Here is a 14,341-nt window from a genome sequence, read left to right on the forward strand (position 1 = left end):
GAGAACTCCCTTCCAAAGGCTCGATTTCAGAAACTAGACTCCCAAAGCTTTCCGACGGTACCAAGTTCGTCTGGTTTGCTCAAGAAAATCGTCTAAAATGAGCTCTTGAAGCTCTTTTCCCTTTTTATACTACCGTCCAGCCCTTTTGCATGAAATCTCCTTAAGCCACCTCACCCACTAGTGGAGATTAATGGTCGAGATTAAGCCATCCATCTGAGTAACTAAAAGAGAAGTTTAAAAGTTGATTGTTTCGAGCAAACTCGATCCTCGCTGGAGAATCTCGATGGAGAAGGGTCCTTACTCAATGGAAAATTCCATGGCTCTCTGTTGAATACTCGATGGGAAGGATTCGAAACTCAATGGGATACTCGGTGCTGGATGGCTCGCTCGATGCATGCTCCTTACTCGATCGCTTGTACTCGACGCGCGACCCCTTTTCGCTTACATTCGACGTTTGACCCCTTCCTCGATCACTTATACTCGACGCTTTACCCTTCCTCGATCACTTATACTCGACGCTCGATAGCATTTACTCGATGTCTACCTTGTACTCACTTGACGCTAATCACCCCTCAACACGACCAACACTTAAATCAAATTAATTTGGGATGAAACCTGATTTTTTTTTTTTTAATTTGAATTTTTACGTTTTATCTCTTCAAATCAAATTATGTCTGAGATAAGAGTTGAGGCTTTTCTCAAATTAAAAGTTTGGTCGTCCTCTATCACAAATTTTAGTTAAACTTGTGCACTAAATTCACAGTTTAATTAAACTGGGAGCATCGAAGTCAAGACCAAATTACTTGCATCTCGATGTCGGCTTTGTCTTTTTTCGAGATGTTAGGACACTGATTCTTGAAATCTTTACTCTCGTAACGTGTTATTACAATCTTTCTGAAAAGGAACTATATGATGAACAACTTCTTTATTAGACGGTAGGTATCAAACAAGGTTAATCGGTCGCTTACAAATGATCACCCGATCGCTTACCAAACGCTAAACGATCGTTTACAATCTCTACACGATCGCTCAGTATTACTAAATGATCGCTTACTAGATCCTCTGCGATCGCCCACAAACTCCTACACGATCGCTTAGCTATTACTAATACACGATTGCCTACCAGAACATATACGATCGACTACCCAATGCTGCACGATCGTTGAGCTTTACTACATGATCGCTTAATGGACGTAGACGATGAACAACACACTGCGATAGCTTCTTCACGACAGCGTCTTCCGAACTCCCACTCTCAAGAGCTCTTCTTCCTCACTTCTGATATTCAGACTTCCCTATCTCTCTTTCCGTTTCCTTTTCCTTTTAAACCTCCATTTCTCCTAACGGAATTGGAAGATATTCTTAACCAACTCAACCGCCTTTCCTCTATTCTTTCTTTCTTGATATTGCCATATAATTAGGGTCCTATCACAAGATTCATTCACCCATATCTATGTACAAATCTCGAAAAATGGGCATTTGCTAGAGGAGAAATTTAAGACCAATCATGGATCGCAACATCATTTACTAAATTTAAGACAAAATTTCAAAATCATCAGATTTGTGACCAATTAAGAATTGACATGTGTCCCAAATTGAAGTTGAAGACAAATTTTATGTTTTCGCCACAGGCATTGGATTGAGTACAATTAATTTCACCTAATTTGACGTTATAATTTGGATGTTGGTCCAAGTACACCCAAACATGAGTTTTAATTTGGGCCTAAAATTTCAAAATAGGCTCAAATTTAATTAATAGAACCCAAAGGCCAAATTTGAATTCAATTAATTAGGCCGAAAAACCAAGCTCATGAGCCAACTGAGCCCAAGCCCATATATAAATAGAGAAGCTCTTCTACTTCCAAAAGGTCAACAATTCTACATTCTGTGAGCAGAGAATTCATCAACACTCTCCTAAAACTTCTACTTCAAGAACGTTCGATGTTTTTCTTCCTCAAGTCAAGCACATTTATTCAACAAGAGAGAAATAAAGAATCAAATACTAGAGATCGAATCACATCACATCAAATCAACACCATCACACCAACTCAAGTTCAAGTCTAGGACATAAGTTTCTCTGAAAATACCTCATTAGAACAATCATAATTTGTGATAATATAGAAGGGATTTTTTTTTAAATGATAAAAAATAAAAATAAAAGGAAAGAATGAAATCTGCTTGCCAACACATTTCTTAAAAAGGAGAGAAAAAACAGAAAAGTGTGAGTAAAAAGTGCAGCAGCAACAAATGGAAAAGTTACCTAGCAAGTGGCAACAAAATGAAAATGATGAAGGGAACTATCACTTTCTTGGGTTGAAATGAGTTACAAAGAATCTATGCTGAACATGCTATTCTATAACGTCAAAACATGTCAAAAAAAAAAAAAAACCTTTAATTTAAACAGAAAAATTAAAGAACTTTCTAGAAAGAATTGAAATTAATATCTTGTCCAAATAAGAATTTGAATTTCTATATATTACATAAAACATGTGCAATGGTACAGTAAAGAGATCTTTTCAACTAACAAGCTCTCAGTGGGATCAGGCAAAAACATGTTTGTCTTGGTCTAAAAGGTCTAGTCCAAGATGAGCACAACACAAGTTTTATTCCCCATGTATTTTTCAATAGAGACAATCTAAAAGGAAGAATTTTCCTATCAAACAATACATTTATGCATTCAATAAACATCAAGGGTTTCAATTTTACAGTCCCCCATTTTATGATTTACAGATACATAACCGAAAGAGGCATCGATTTTCACAAGCGAAACAGATCCATCGTGGCAAAATACAAAGACTCAATTAGCCTACTCCTGCCAATGTTATGGTATTTAATAAACAACCTTCATGTTTTAAAGAGGGACATACATTACGATATGTTACCATTATTTAAGTTAACTGCCCGTCTTCCCGAAGCAGGTGGGGCTGGTCAGTCAGCCTGCTAGAAATTTCTTGAGATGATTTGCGGAAATTCGTTATAGATGGATTCTTCGAATCACGCAGCGCTCAAACAGTTCTCCCAAGCACCATACTTAGAACAAAAGCTGCCACCGCCACTCTGCTGAGCATACTCAGAAACAACAGCACGTGCACAGACATCCCAAGTTCTTGCTATGTCCCCGAGCGACATCGGTTGTGAAAGGTTTCGCAAGGATATGCTAAATCTTGACTTGGCCTTTATTGAAAGGTCTTCATATTCCTTGCTGCAAAAAATTGATGATAGTAAGGATAATAGTCTGATAGGGACCATCGAAGCTGAAACGAATTTATCAAAATATAGTAATGGAGTTAAACAAAAAAATTACAGGGTTTTAAGCAAGAATCATAGACTCGAGTAGTAAAGTGAAAAGCAAGGCATTCACCAAAGAGAAGGAATGGACGGAAGATGATCAAATCACCCAACGTATCGTAAAAGTAAAATAAAAAAATTCAGAAAAAGGTGCAAGAGAATTCAGTTTTGCCAATTTTCAATCCCATTGCAAATTTGGGAGAATTCTTACCAACGACAGAATCTAGAGAAAATCCTAGGCATTCTATCTCTCCTAACAGTTTTCCAATTAACAGGAAGGGAAATACCCATAACAATCTTTTCCTCTAATCACCTTTGTACATATGTTAGATGCTAACTAATGTTTTAAAGCGTAAGGCATACTCTAAAGCGATGAGTCGCTTCATTGCCTCAAGGTGAGAAGCGATAAAAGGGTGTTGCTTGAATGAAGGGAGGCACACCCGATAAAATAATAAATAAATATCATTAGTAAAAATGTTCATGTAAAATAATTATACTCTACCTAAAATTATCAATAAAACTATTTAATCTCAACTAAAGTTTTTTAAGAAATATAGTAAGAAATAGTGGTTAATTAAAATAACCATTTCAAAGGTGAAGAAAAGAGACCAGAAACAACTTTAATAGATTGCACCTGGCAGTTTGGCTACCAGGTGGCAATTAATACAAACATACACCAAACACGTGAGTTGTGTATAATCCCATTTGAATTGGTACTTCTGTACTGGGGCTTGAAAATGTAAGAAAGGTAAAAAAGAGAAAAGGAGAAGATGAAAGATGATTAGAGCTGGTACGAGATTCAAGTTCTTCGATTCTTCTTCTCTGATTCTTCATGCCCTTTAATTCTTCTTCAACTGTTTAGATTCTTCTTCTCCTCCAACTCTTCTACTATAATTCTACATATTCTTTAAACATAGTTTTTCTTCCTCTTCAAACTCGAATTCTTATTTGAACTAAAGAAATAACAATGAAAAAGGGATGAATTGGGTAGGACTGATGATGAAAATGAATGGAATAACTAAGAGAGAAAAATAAAGAGGGGCATGGAGGCAACTGCCTACGCCGTTATGAACATGTTCATAGCGGCTGCATACGAGGCAAGCGCCTTACTGAAGGTGCTCGCCTTGGATGTATTTTACTTTTGTAAGTTACTGTGTAGTAACTTTCTTTTCCGGTTGTTAGTTGTTTGATTGACCAAGTATATAAGCTGATCATTTGGTTTAATGAAGGGCCGATGCTGTTCAGTTTTTAAGAAACTTCTCCTCCAACTTGTCTACACCAATAAAGTTACAGTATTTCAAGTGTAACACTACCAAAGTCTTATAACAGCATCTTCGGATGTAAAGATACAGTGGTGGACTAACGCCTAGTATACAACAGTATCCCTTTCTTTTATCATCTTTATCCTTTTTAGATATAAAAGAAAAAGCTAGTGTTGTAGACTAATGCTAGCAGGGCTTCTTTCCCGCTGTTGTGAAAGGAATGAACAAAAGTAAAGATAAGATAAAAAATTTGAGAAAGCCAATTCTTTTGTGGATTTTTGTCCTTTTTTTTTTTTTAAATTGCTTTTATGCTGAATGATTAAGCTTTTTTGTTGAGGGGTATATCCACACATGAACAAGTGTGAACAATACCCTGAGATGAAGAAATGATCTAAGAATTGAATTGAAAGTCTCCAGAATTGTCGGTTCTAAGGACATGAATCGAACTTTGAAATTGAGTCAAAATCATAGAATAGAAGGATTGAAAGATAGTTGATGTTTCAGATTTATCCTTCATGAAATATGTCCATGTGAGTCTTATATGGTCATCAATAAAAGTTACTGTTATGGTATGTTTGAAGAGTTCACAAATTTCACACGGAAGATGACTCGACTTTTTATTCATGAATAAATGAGGAAATAATTTTTCAAGATATGAAAAATTTGGGAGACCGAGACAAAAGTGCCATGAACATAACTTCGCTTTCAGAAGGCAAAGATTTAAAACTGGAAGCAGACTCGGGAATGAGACTGACAAAACTGGAAGAAGACTCACAACTAAGGCTGGAAGACAAATTTGAAGGATGATTTTACTGTAAAAGATATTGATTACTAATTAATCAACAATGCAGTAAAATAAGTAACCACATTCATTTAATGAGTTTTGATTGGTAAAATTTTAATGAAATATTATTGAGTTATTCTAGTTAAATAATTAATTGAATTGATTTTGGTAAATTAATATCAACTAGTTTAAATAATTAACTACATTCAAAATAAAATGTAAATGAATGAGGGGGGAGAAAGAGAAAACTCACCCTTTTACAAGGGCATGGAATACCTCTTATGCATAGGCGAAGAGGATGCCTGGGAATACAGTATTCTCGTGTTCAACCCAGAATTCTCTTGTACCAAATGGCCTCCTCGACCATCTCTCTACAATTTTTTTCAATCATGATGTCTAGCCAAATCAAAACCATACCCATCAAAGAAACAAGTCCAGATAGCATAAGCTAAATCACAACTCCATAGCATATGATCAAGGTCCTCTATTGCCCTCCTACAAAGAATGCAACACCTTACACGACAACTCCATCAAGTTAGCACCTTCCTTGACACTCTGACTAAGGTATTAACCCTTCCCCTATAGAAAACCTACCGAACAAAAAACTTAACCTTTCATGGAAGTGGGGTACTTGGAGAGAGTCAAATAGTAGAATCTTTAATGGGGTTGAGAGGGAATCTTTTGTTGGAATTATATTCATCTTGATTGGGACCTTGGCTTCGGAAGATCAACGCTATCAGAGTGTGGGCAGCATTAATAGAGCTTATTGATCTTTGGCAAGTTCTGGTGTTTTCTCTACCCATTCGAGGTTCCACAAACTCACTGAAACTGAAACCACCCACAATCTTAATTCTCCATGGATTAAGATGATTTGGAATTTTGGTACCCGGTTAAACTCTTCCTTTGAAGTCTTGCCCACAGTAGTCTAAATACTCGTGAGAAAATGCAAAAGAAGTTTAGGAGTCTTTGTATGTCTCCATCGACTTGCTCTTTATGCCACAAAGATGTGGACTTCAACAATCACCTTTTGCTAAATTGTAATTCTGCTAGAAGAAGCTGGAAGCAACTCTTTAGAGCTTTTGGCATCAACCTCTGTCTTCCTAATAAATTCGAGTGGCTGGTGGAAGCTCTTAGAAGTTGGCACCTCAAAGGTAAAGCTAAAATTCGATGGGGTTGTGCTGCTCCTGCCCTTTTGTGGGAGCTTTGGAAAGAACAGAATTGAAGGATCTTCGAAAATACGTCCATTTATTTCTTTGATTTTTGTAACCTTGTTCAAATTACTTCAGTCTTTTTCGTTAGTATAGCCTTAATTAAATCCTCCACAATTGAGAGGCTCTGATTAATACGTTCTTATTTTAAGAAAAAAAATAAAGGAAACAAAACTTTACCTTTGTTTCCTATCATAAATAGAGAAGTACATGCCATTTTTCTTTCTCAAATCTCCATTAACTACCCTACAATCCAATTTGACTTGATCAAACTATAGGGTGCGATTGATAAAGCATTCACGAGAGAAGGTAGACAATTGCTTGGTCAATTTGTCATATGTATATCTTCAAAGAATCAATCTGCAATCTGACAGCCTACCTAGCCTATGCTTCCATCAAAACGTAGGCATGAGGATGCACAAATACCTAAGATGATGCAACTGGTTTGGGTTTTATGCCAAATCCATGATCAAACAAGAAAAATCCATCCCAAGAGTGAGAAAACTCTCCAGAACAAAGTCTTTTTTCAATATGACTTCAAAACCTTCTAAATACAACCCTAAAGTGGCTATACATAGCCTTACAAAAAATTAAGAAGTAATTAATTAAGCCTAAAATATGAATTAAACACTATAATCCAAATTAACAAATAGACTAAGACTACTATTAAATAAATCATACAAATTCTCTAACTCTAAGTATAAATCAGATTGATTAGAATTGTCCTAAAATCAAGGATGACTTTCAAATTTTATTCCAATATAATAAAGAAACTAAGTTTATCTTGGTCCAATAGTTTAAGCTCTTGGGTCTAGTCGTGATGTAGCATGGTATGAATGCAAAATATTATGAGTTCACACTTTTGCTAAGTCATTTTCTCTAAATTTTATATTAATAATTCATGCTGATAAGTCTAGGTGCGAGAACACATATTAAACAATTGTAATCACCATAGCCCTGTTAGTTTAAGCTTTTGAATCTACTAATGGTCTATTTGTTTATCCTTCCTAGTTAGATTAGAATTAAAATGGTACATATATTTGCAATTTTGTATAGGTTTATGAAATCATTTTTTTTATTTGATGCAAATAGCCTGCTACATATATACTTTATCTGTTCTGGGAAGAGGGGTTTGTGGAAGATAGAACTGAATTTGTTTAGAAAAGGAAAACAGATGACAAACAAAAAGCAGATCCCATGTACAAACCTGACTTCAACAGGAAACTTGTCTAGGAGTACCGGAGAACAATTTGGATAATTTGTAGGAACAAGTAACCGAAGAGGCTGAATTGGAGACTGCAAAATAGAAATGCACATGTAATAAAACAGATAAATGCAGACAATGAAGATCCCGATATGCAAGAAATATGCCCACCATTTGTGCAGAAGTGTACTGGGATTTTAAGCTGGGACTGAGAGCCACAGCACTAAAAGAACACTTGACAATTGTTCCTTCACTCCCATCAGCAGCAGCCGCTAAAGCACTTGGATCAACTACTTCATCACTGATTACAACCACAGTGTCAATAAGACGCTGGTTTATTTCCCTTATTTCTTCCAGAAGAACATGATTGGCCTGCAACAGGTAAAGATATATATATAAAACTAAAATAGTAAAGCAAATGATTTAAAACTAAAGTGAGCCGATACAAGTTCAAAACAGATAATATTGTGTTGATATTCTGACATAAAGATGACGAGCAAATTGCAAGAAGCCCTAAATGCTAAACGAGCCGGACATCTTAATACATCTATAAAATACATCACAAATTTATTGCTTTCTTCCTTCCTCCTCCCTCAAAAATATTCATAAAGTCTAAAAGTATTTTAGGACCTCATATTTGTTGCTTTGTTCCTTTCCTATTCAAGTCTCTTTAGCAAAAATATATTGCATGAAGCCAATAGCACTATAACTATCTAGGAACGAGTACATAATATATCTTGAAATTAATATTCTCCAACTACAAGACACTGGACCATGAAATAAAAAATAAAAGGGACAAAATTGTAGAGGGGGACTAAAATAATGCTGATATTTTTGTTTTAATATAAAAACTACACTGTAGTAAGTATATTGATATTCAACAACAATGTACGTGACTAACACTCCCCCCACCCAGAAAAGGAAAGAAAAACAAGGAGCAAAAGTCGTAGCAAAAAAGGTATATCAAGTTCAAAATGTCAAAGTAGGTTATAAAATTAGAAGAATATTGAGAAACATCTAATACAATAATATAACTTCCTAATGAAAAAGGAGAACTATATGGTGCTAAAAAGGTGGAGCATATGTGTGACCTCTAAACATAATTAGATAACTAATGATGAAGCTTATCTATTCTTCAACTTGTGGCTCTTAACCTATCTAAACTGGCCCCCATTCATCATCACCGCCACAAGTCCTTTACAAGCATATTTGGAAGTTTGCTTGCCAAGCGAGGTTTTTCTTTTTATTAAAAAAATATATATATTTCATTGATGAATGAAATCTCCAAAGAGTACAAAATAGGCCAATAAATGGGATTGCAAAAGATTCCACCAATTAGACACAAGGAAATTTAAATTGTAACTATTGAGGGGTTGTATATTTTTACACCAAAAAAGGATATTGAAAGTAGATGATTCAAGAACATCTTTTTTTTTAAATGGAAACGGACCTCTTCATTGAGATAATGAAATAAGTACGGAGTATATAATAATACAAAGAAGAGGCAAGAAAGCTAAAGCCAAGATGATTCAAGAACATCTCTAGGGGATCTTTCTTTTCCTTTCTTTTTCCTAAAATTTCTCTCTTCCCAAATCTTCCAAAGAATGGCTCTGATAATGCTGGCTCGTAAAAGCCATTTTGTTGCCTTAAAAGGGAGATAGATAGGCTTCAAAAAAGATGCCCTTGGTTCTACCTCTCTCCACCTTGGTACTACCTTTGCAAAAAAGACAATGAATCACAGAACCATATCTTTTTCCATTGCCAATTTTCTGCTAAAATATGGACTGAACTGTTCTCTGCTGGTTGGATTACTGTCCCCCCTCTGAAACACTAAATTGGATAAGGATGCTTTTTATTGATCACCCTTTCAAGGCTACTACAAGCTCATCTTTGGTCTTGCTTAATTAGGGCTGTTTGGTGGAAGATATGGGATGAAAGAAACAACAGAATTTTCCCGATGCTGGAGAGAACCTCGAGCTGGCTATTTTCAATGGGTTTTTTTTTTTTTTTTTTTTTTTTTTTTTTTTTGTGTGTGTAAGAATTTACAACCTCTACAAAATAATGGTTTGAATTTCCTTTTTGCTAACTGGAAACAACTGCTGTATTCCCTGTAAATGGGCCTCTTTTGTATCCCTTAGGATATTTCATTCCATCAATTTGAAATTGCTTTTTGTCACCCCCCCCAAAAAAAAACAAAAAAACAAAAAAACAAAACCAATATCTAACTAAACTATTACAATGTTATTTCACCCTCATAGAACGTACAATATGTAAAATTTGTTATTACCTCAACCCTGGGCCTTTTGGCACTAGATGTTGCAGTTGACTCAAGATCAGATGTCTCAGCACCAGTCAACGGTTTAAAAACATCATTTATGCTGCCAGCTGATGAAACAACATTTAAGGGCATTGCACTCGTGTGGCGTCTCATCTTTTTGGTTCCATTTGGTCCATCGTGGGGAACAAAATTTCTTGCTTGCAGCCGACATTTTGTCATGGCAACCAGATCCTCCCCAACGGCAGCTCTCGACCCATTACCAGGGGCCGAGCCTGCTATCCTATCAATCATACTGACAACTGATCCAATGCCATTGACAGAGGAAATCAAAGCTTTAGGTGACATTGATTTAACCTGAAAACCATAGTAAGTTTACAAATGAAGAAACAATCAAGAAGAATACATAACAATTTAAACCACGAACAAATAAAATCACTCAAGGTTTTGGCTTACAGCTTTAATCAAACGTTCAAGAGGCTGCTCTGTAAAACTCGATTTGCCGGAAACGGTTGGTAATGCATTGGCACAAGCGCCCTCTGTACCACTAAACTCAGCTAGCAATGGTGAGGCAGATATCCCAGGGGTGCCAATGGCAAGAGATTGGGCTTGTGTTGCAGACACGCTAGTTTGTTGTCCCGCATTCCCAACATTTGTATGTGTTGAGACACCAGAAGTGGGTTTTTCAGATTCACCAGGCATTGGAGATGGAGCCATAGGCGTTGAAGGAGATGGTACAACAAAAGGGGAGCTTGCAGATTGCAAAGGTGTTCCAGTCTTAGTAATGGATGAAAGCAGACTTTGTTGATCGACTTGAGGAGAAGAATTTTGGGTGACTTGAGGGGATGCAGCTTGAAAGATTGGCGGAGAAATAGGAAATGAAGTTCCTGGTTTCATCTGCTGATGGGTATAAGCTGAGCGCTGAGTTGTTGGGACATGCTGAAACATCCCTGGCTTCACAGCAAGCCCCTGTCTCATTTTCAGTTCGCTAATCTCCATTTGATTAAGTTGTGACATTTGGTGCGCCTGCATTTGTGTGGGTAGCTGCTGCTTTCCTTGCTGATGTAGCTGTGACTGTTGCTGATGTAATTGTGGTTGCTGTTGCTGCGGGTGTTGCTGCTGTTGCTGCTGTTGCTGGTGCTGCAACACCTGCTGCTTCAGTCTCTGCTGCATTTGTTGTTTAAGCTGTTGTTGCGATTGCAGCATCTGTTGCGGATCCTGTTGTTTCAGATGTTGATGTTGAAGCATATTAGGATTTGATTGAAGAGAATTGATGTTTGGCTGCAGAGAGTTCACCCCATTTTGTGATGGCAAAGAACTATTATTTGCCCGTTGGGAATTGTTTGCAGGATTCTGTTGCAAAGACCCAACAGCAACCTGCTGCAATGAGCTCAGTGAATTACCTTGTCCTGATTCCAAACTGGAACCAGGCTGCATTGGGATCGTCATGTTTTGTTGTGCTGCTGATCCTGAAAAAGTTGGAAGAGAATTATGCTGCATATTGTTCATATTGTTCTGCTGCACTGGAGCCACAGAACCTTGCATGTTTGCAGAATGCAGTTGGGAATTAATTTGATTTTCAGGAGACTGTAACGGGGTCATCTGTGATTGTGACTGCTGTATGGATTGCATGTGAGAGGGAGGATGTTGTCCCGGCGGTAGTGTAGAGATTCGATTCCTTGGCCTATTGGAATTTAAAAAACTAACAATCTGCTTCTCATAATGGCCTATCTTATCTTTCAATTCAAGTGTGATATTATTTTTTGAAACCTGTAAGAATGTCAAAAGGCGTTCCAAAATGCCCTTAAATGCCTTCAATTTATTTAGCTGCTCTATCTTTGGTTGTTGTGGAAGACTTTCAAACTGGGCAATAAAATATCAAATTACGCAATATCAGTGCATACTAATAGAGGGAATGAGAGAAACTACAATGCGAGTGAAAGTGTAGGATATTCGACAGCTGAAGTGGAAAACATTTTTGCAATGCATGTAGATATATTAGGAGTGTCATTCAAACCGCAAAAACCGAACTGAACCAAACCGAAAACTCAGTGAAATCGAAAAATACAGTTTGATCCGGTTTGAAGAAATTTTGAAACCAAATTAATTCGATTCGGTTCGGTTTCAATTTCAAAAACCGAATTAATCCGGTTCGGTTCTGTTTCAATTTCGAAAACCGAATTTGAAACCGAACCAAGCCGTTTTTAACTAATATATATTTTATTTATTTATATATTTATATATTTAAAAAAAGAGTAAAACTGGATTTAAAACTTTTTAATTTAAAGAACAAAACCGAACCAAACCGAACCGTTTTATAATTAAAAAAATATATAACATAGATTTTTTAAAAATTCCAAAACCGAATTTAAAACCAAACCGAACCGCATACATGCGGTGCGGTTCGATTCGGTTCCACATATTAGAAAAATCGGTTCGGTCCGGTGACCACCAAACCGTTTCCACCCCTAAGATATATGAACAAAAGGTGATAGATCAATGAAGTCATCCCTCAATGAAGATTAAGCTACTACCACAATCAATAATATCAAAAGTCAAATGCTCTAGGATATACATGTAGAATCACATACCTGATGCACTTTAGGAAGAATTTTATGGTACATTTCTTTCAATTCAAAAAAGTACAAGTCCTTCATAGCTTTAATCTACAAAAAAGGAGGAGAAGAAGAAGATGGAGAAAGAAGAAGTTAAACAACATTTTTAAGAATTTGAAAAAAAATACATATCCTAAAGAAAGTAGAGTCGCCCTTGACAAAAATAAATAAATAAATAATCCCCACATTAAAGCGCCTTATCAGACACAATCTTCCAATTAATCAAACAGGTAACACCCTCCTATATCACACCTTTTGACAAAAGATACCTAAGAAACTCAATCCTCTAACACTTGGACGCCTCAAACACATAAATAAGTAATTAGGAAAGTTAAAGCGTAACAAAGAAAGCAGGATGATCCCACCTCCATTAAACTATGCTTTGATGGCTTTAGAAACAATACTCTCCAAAACCAGATTCTAAAACATCAAACATGAACTTCCAAGCAGTTGGAAGACTAAATAATCAACGGTCAAAGACCAAACAACTACTTTAAAACCAAAGTCCTCAGCCACACTGCTGACTTCTTAATCAATGCAGTCTTCATCGATGCAACCAATTAATACCCACAATCATGGATCTAGTCTCATTCACCTTAGGCCCAAATGTCTTTTCAAAGATATAAATGATTTTGAAGAAATTGTTGATCCTCCCTACTCAAATATTGAGAAAACAAGAGTATCGTCAGCAATTATATAAATATTAAACCCTTTCTCAAGAAGGCACCCAAAGCAACTGGCCACTACCAGTCCCAATAAGACAGAGAACAATCAAGACCACGTTCAGAGGGATATCCTCCAACCACATGTCTTCCCAAAAGTAAGTACGAGACCATTACCCTCAATACAATTAAGGAATTGAGAAAAAAAAAGGGAGATTATCGGAAATGTCCTTGAAAGAATTTCTAGTAATACTTCTTATTGCCCCTTTCGTGCGCCAAGTAAACAGATTGGGACCATATTTGTGAATGGAATGTTGGACGCGATAATCAAAGTAATCCAGCTAGTTAATTGGGAAAAATCAGCGCGTTGTATGGCATTAATGTGGATGATGAAAATTTGTCTACTTCTCCACGTCTTCATAGTAGGTTGAAACATTGCCTTTTTATATCTTGGCCTTCCTCTGGGTGGATTCCCTAAGAAAATTTCGTTTTGGCAGCCTATTGACAAAATTCAGAAGAGATTAGACCGATGGGAACCCTTCAATTTATCCCATGGAGGAAGACTTACTGTGAAGCATGGTCTTGGAAGTGTTTGGAGGCTTAAAATATAGAAACTTGGAACTATTGGCTAAATGGGGTGGAGGTTATCTCAGAGGTCCGGTTCGCTCAGGTGAGACCCAGTTGGAAAATTTGGTACGAGTCTTTCAAACCCCATGGATTAGCATTTCTAAAGTTTGGTTTCAAGTCGAAGTCTTTGCTATTCTTAAACTTGGTGATGGTAAAAGAATCTCTTTATGGGAAAGATTCTTGGCTTGACAATTCTTTTTAATAGAATCTATTCATAGAGAAAAAAATGAAATAATACAAGGCGTAAAAAAAAAGAAGTCCACAAAAAGCACCCCACTAAAGAAAGTATTTCCAACTAAGTAAGATGTTGCCTAGGGAATAATTACAAAAGAAGGTTCAAAACCGACACCCAAAGCAAAACATGAAACCTCACCAATGACCAAACCTCACTCAACCTGTTCAAACCTCTGAAAACT

At 36.5% G+C, this 14,341-nt stretch overlaps 1 protein-coding gene across 2 annotated transcripts; it reads right to left on the minus strand.

The window, feature by feature from the left end:
- Positions 1 to 2,588: 2,588 nt before the first annotated feature.
- Positions 2,589 to 12,746, minus strand: LOC120077560 (mediator of RNA polymerase II transcription subunit 15a-like). 2 transcript variants are annotated; one of them, XM_039031488.1, is made up of 6 exons: positions 12,613 to 12,746; positions 10,478 to 11,884; positions 10,034 to 10,378; positions 7,918 to 8,118; positions 7,750 to 7,838; positions 2,589 to 3,202 (listed from the first exon to the last, which is right to left on the minus strand). In XM_039031488.1, the coding sequence occupies exons 1-6, from the start codon at positions 12,676 to 12,678 to the stop codon at positions 2,995 to 2,997; spliced, it is 2,316 nt and encodes a 771-aa protein (XP_038887416.1). In that variant the 5' UTR covers positions 12,679 to 12,746; the 3' UTR covers positions 2,589 to 2,994. The 2 variants fall into 2 exon arrangements, with proteins under 2 accessions (XP_038887416.1, XP_038887417.1); XM_039031489.1 differs by lacking the exon at positions 12,613 to 12,746 and having other exon boundaries at positions 10,478 to 11,705; positions 11,792 to 11,884.
- Between the last annotated feature and the right edge of the window lie 1,595 nt (positions 12,747 to 14,341).

Source organism: Benincasa hispida, chromosome 5 (genome assembly GCF_009727055.1).
Source record: "Benincasa hispida cultivar B227 chromosome 5, ASM972705v1, whole genome shotgun sequence".
Classification (NCBI taxonomy): Eukaryota; Viridiplantae; Streptophyta; class Magnoliopsida; order Cucurbitales; family Cucurbitaceae; genus Benincasa; species Benincasa hispida.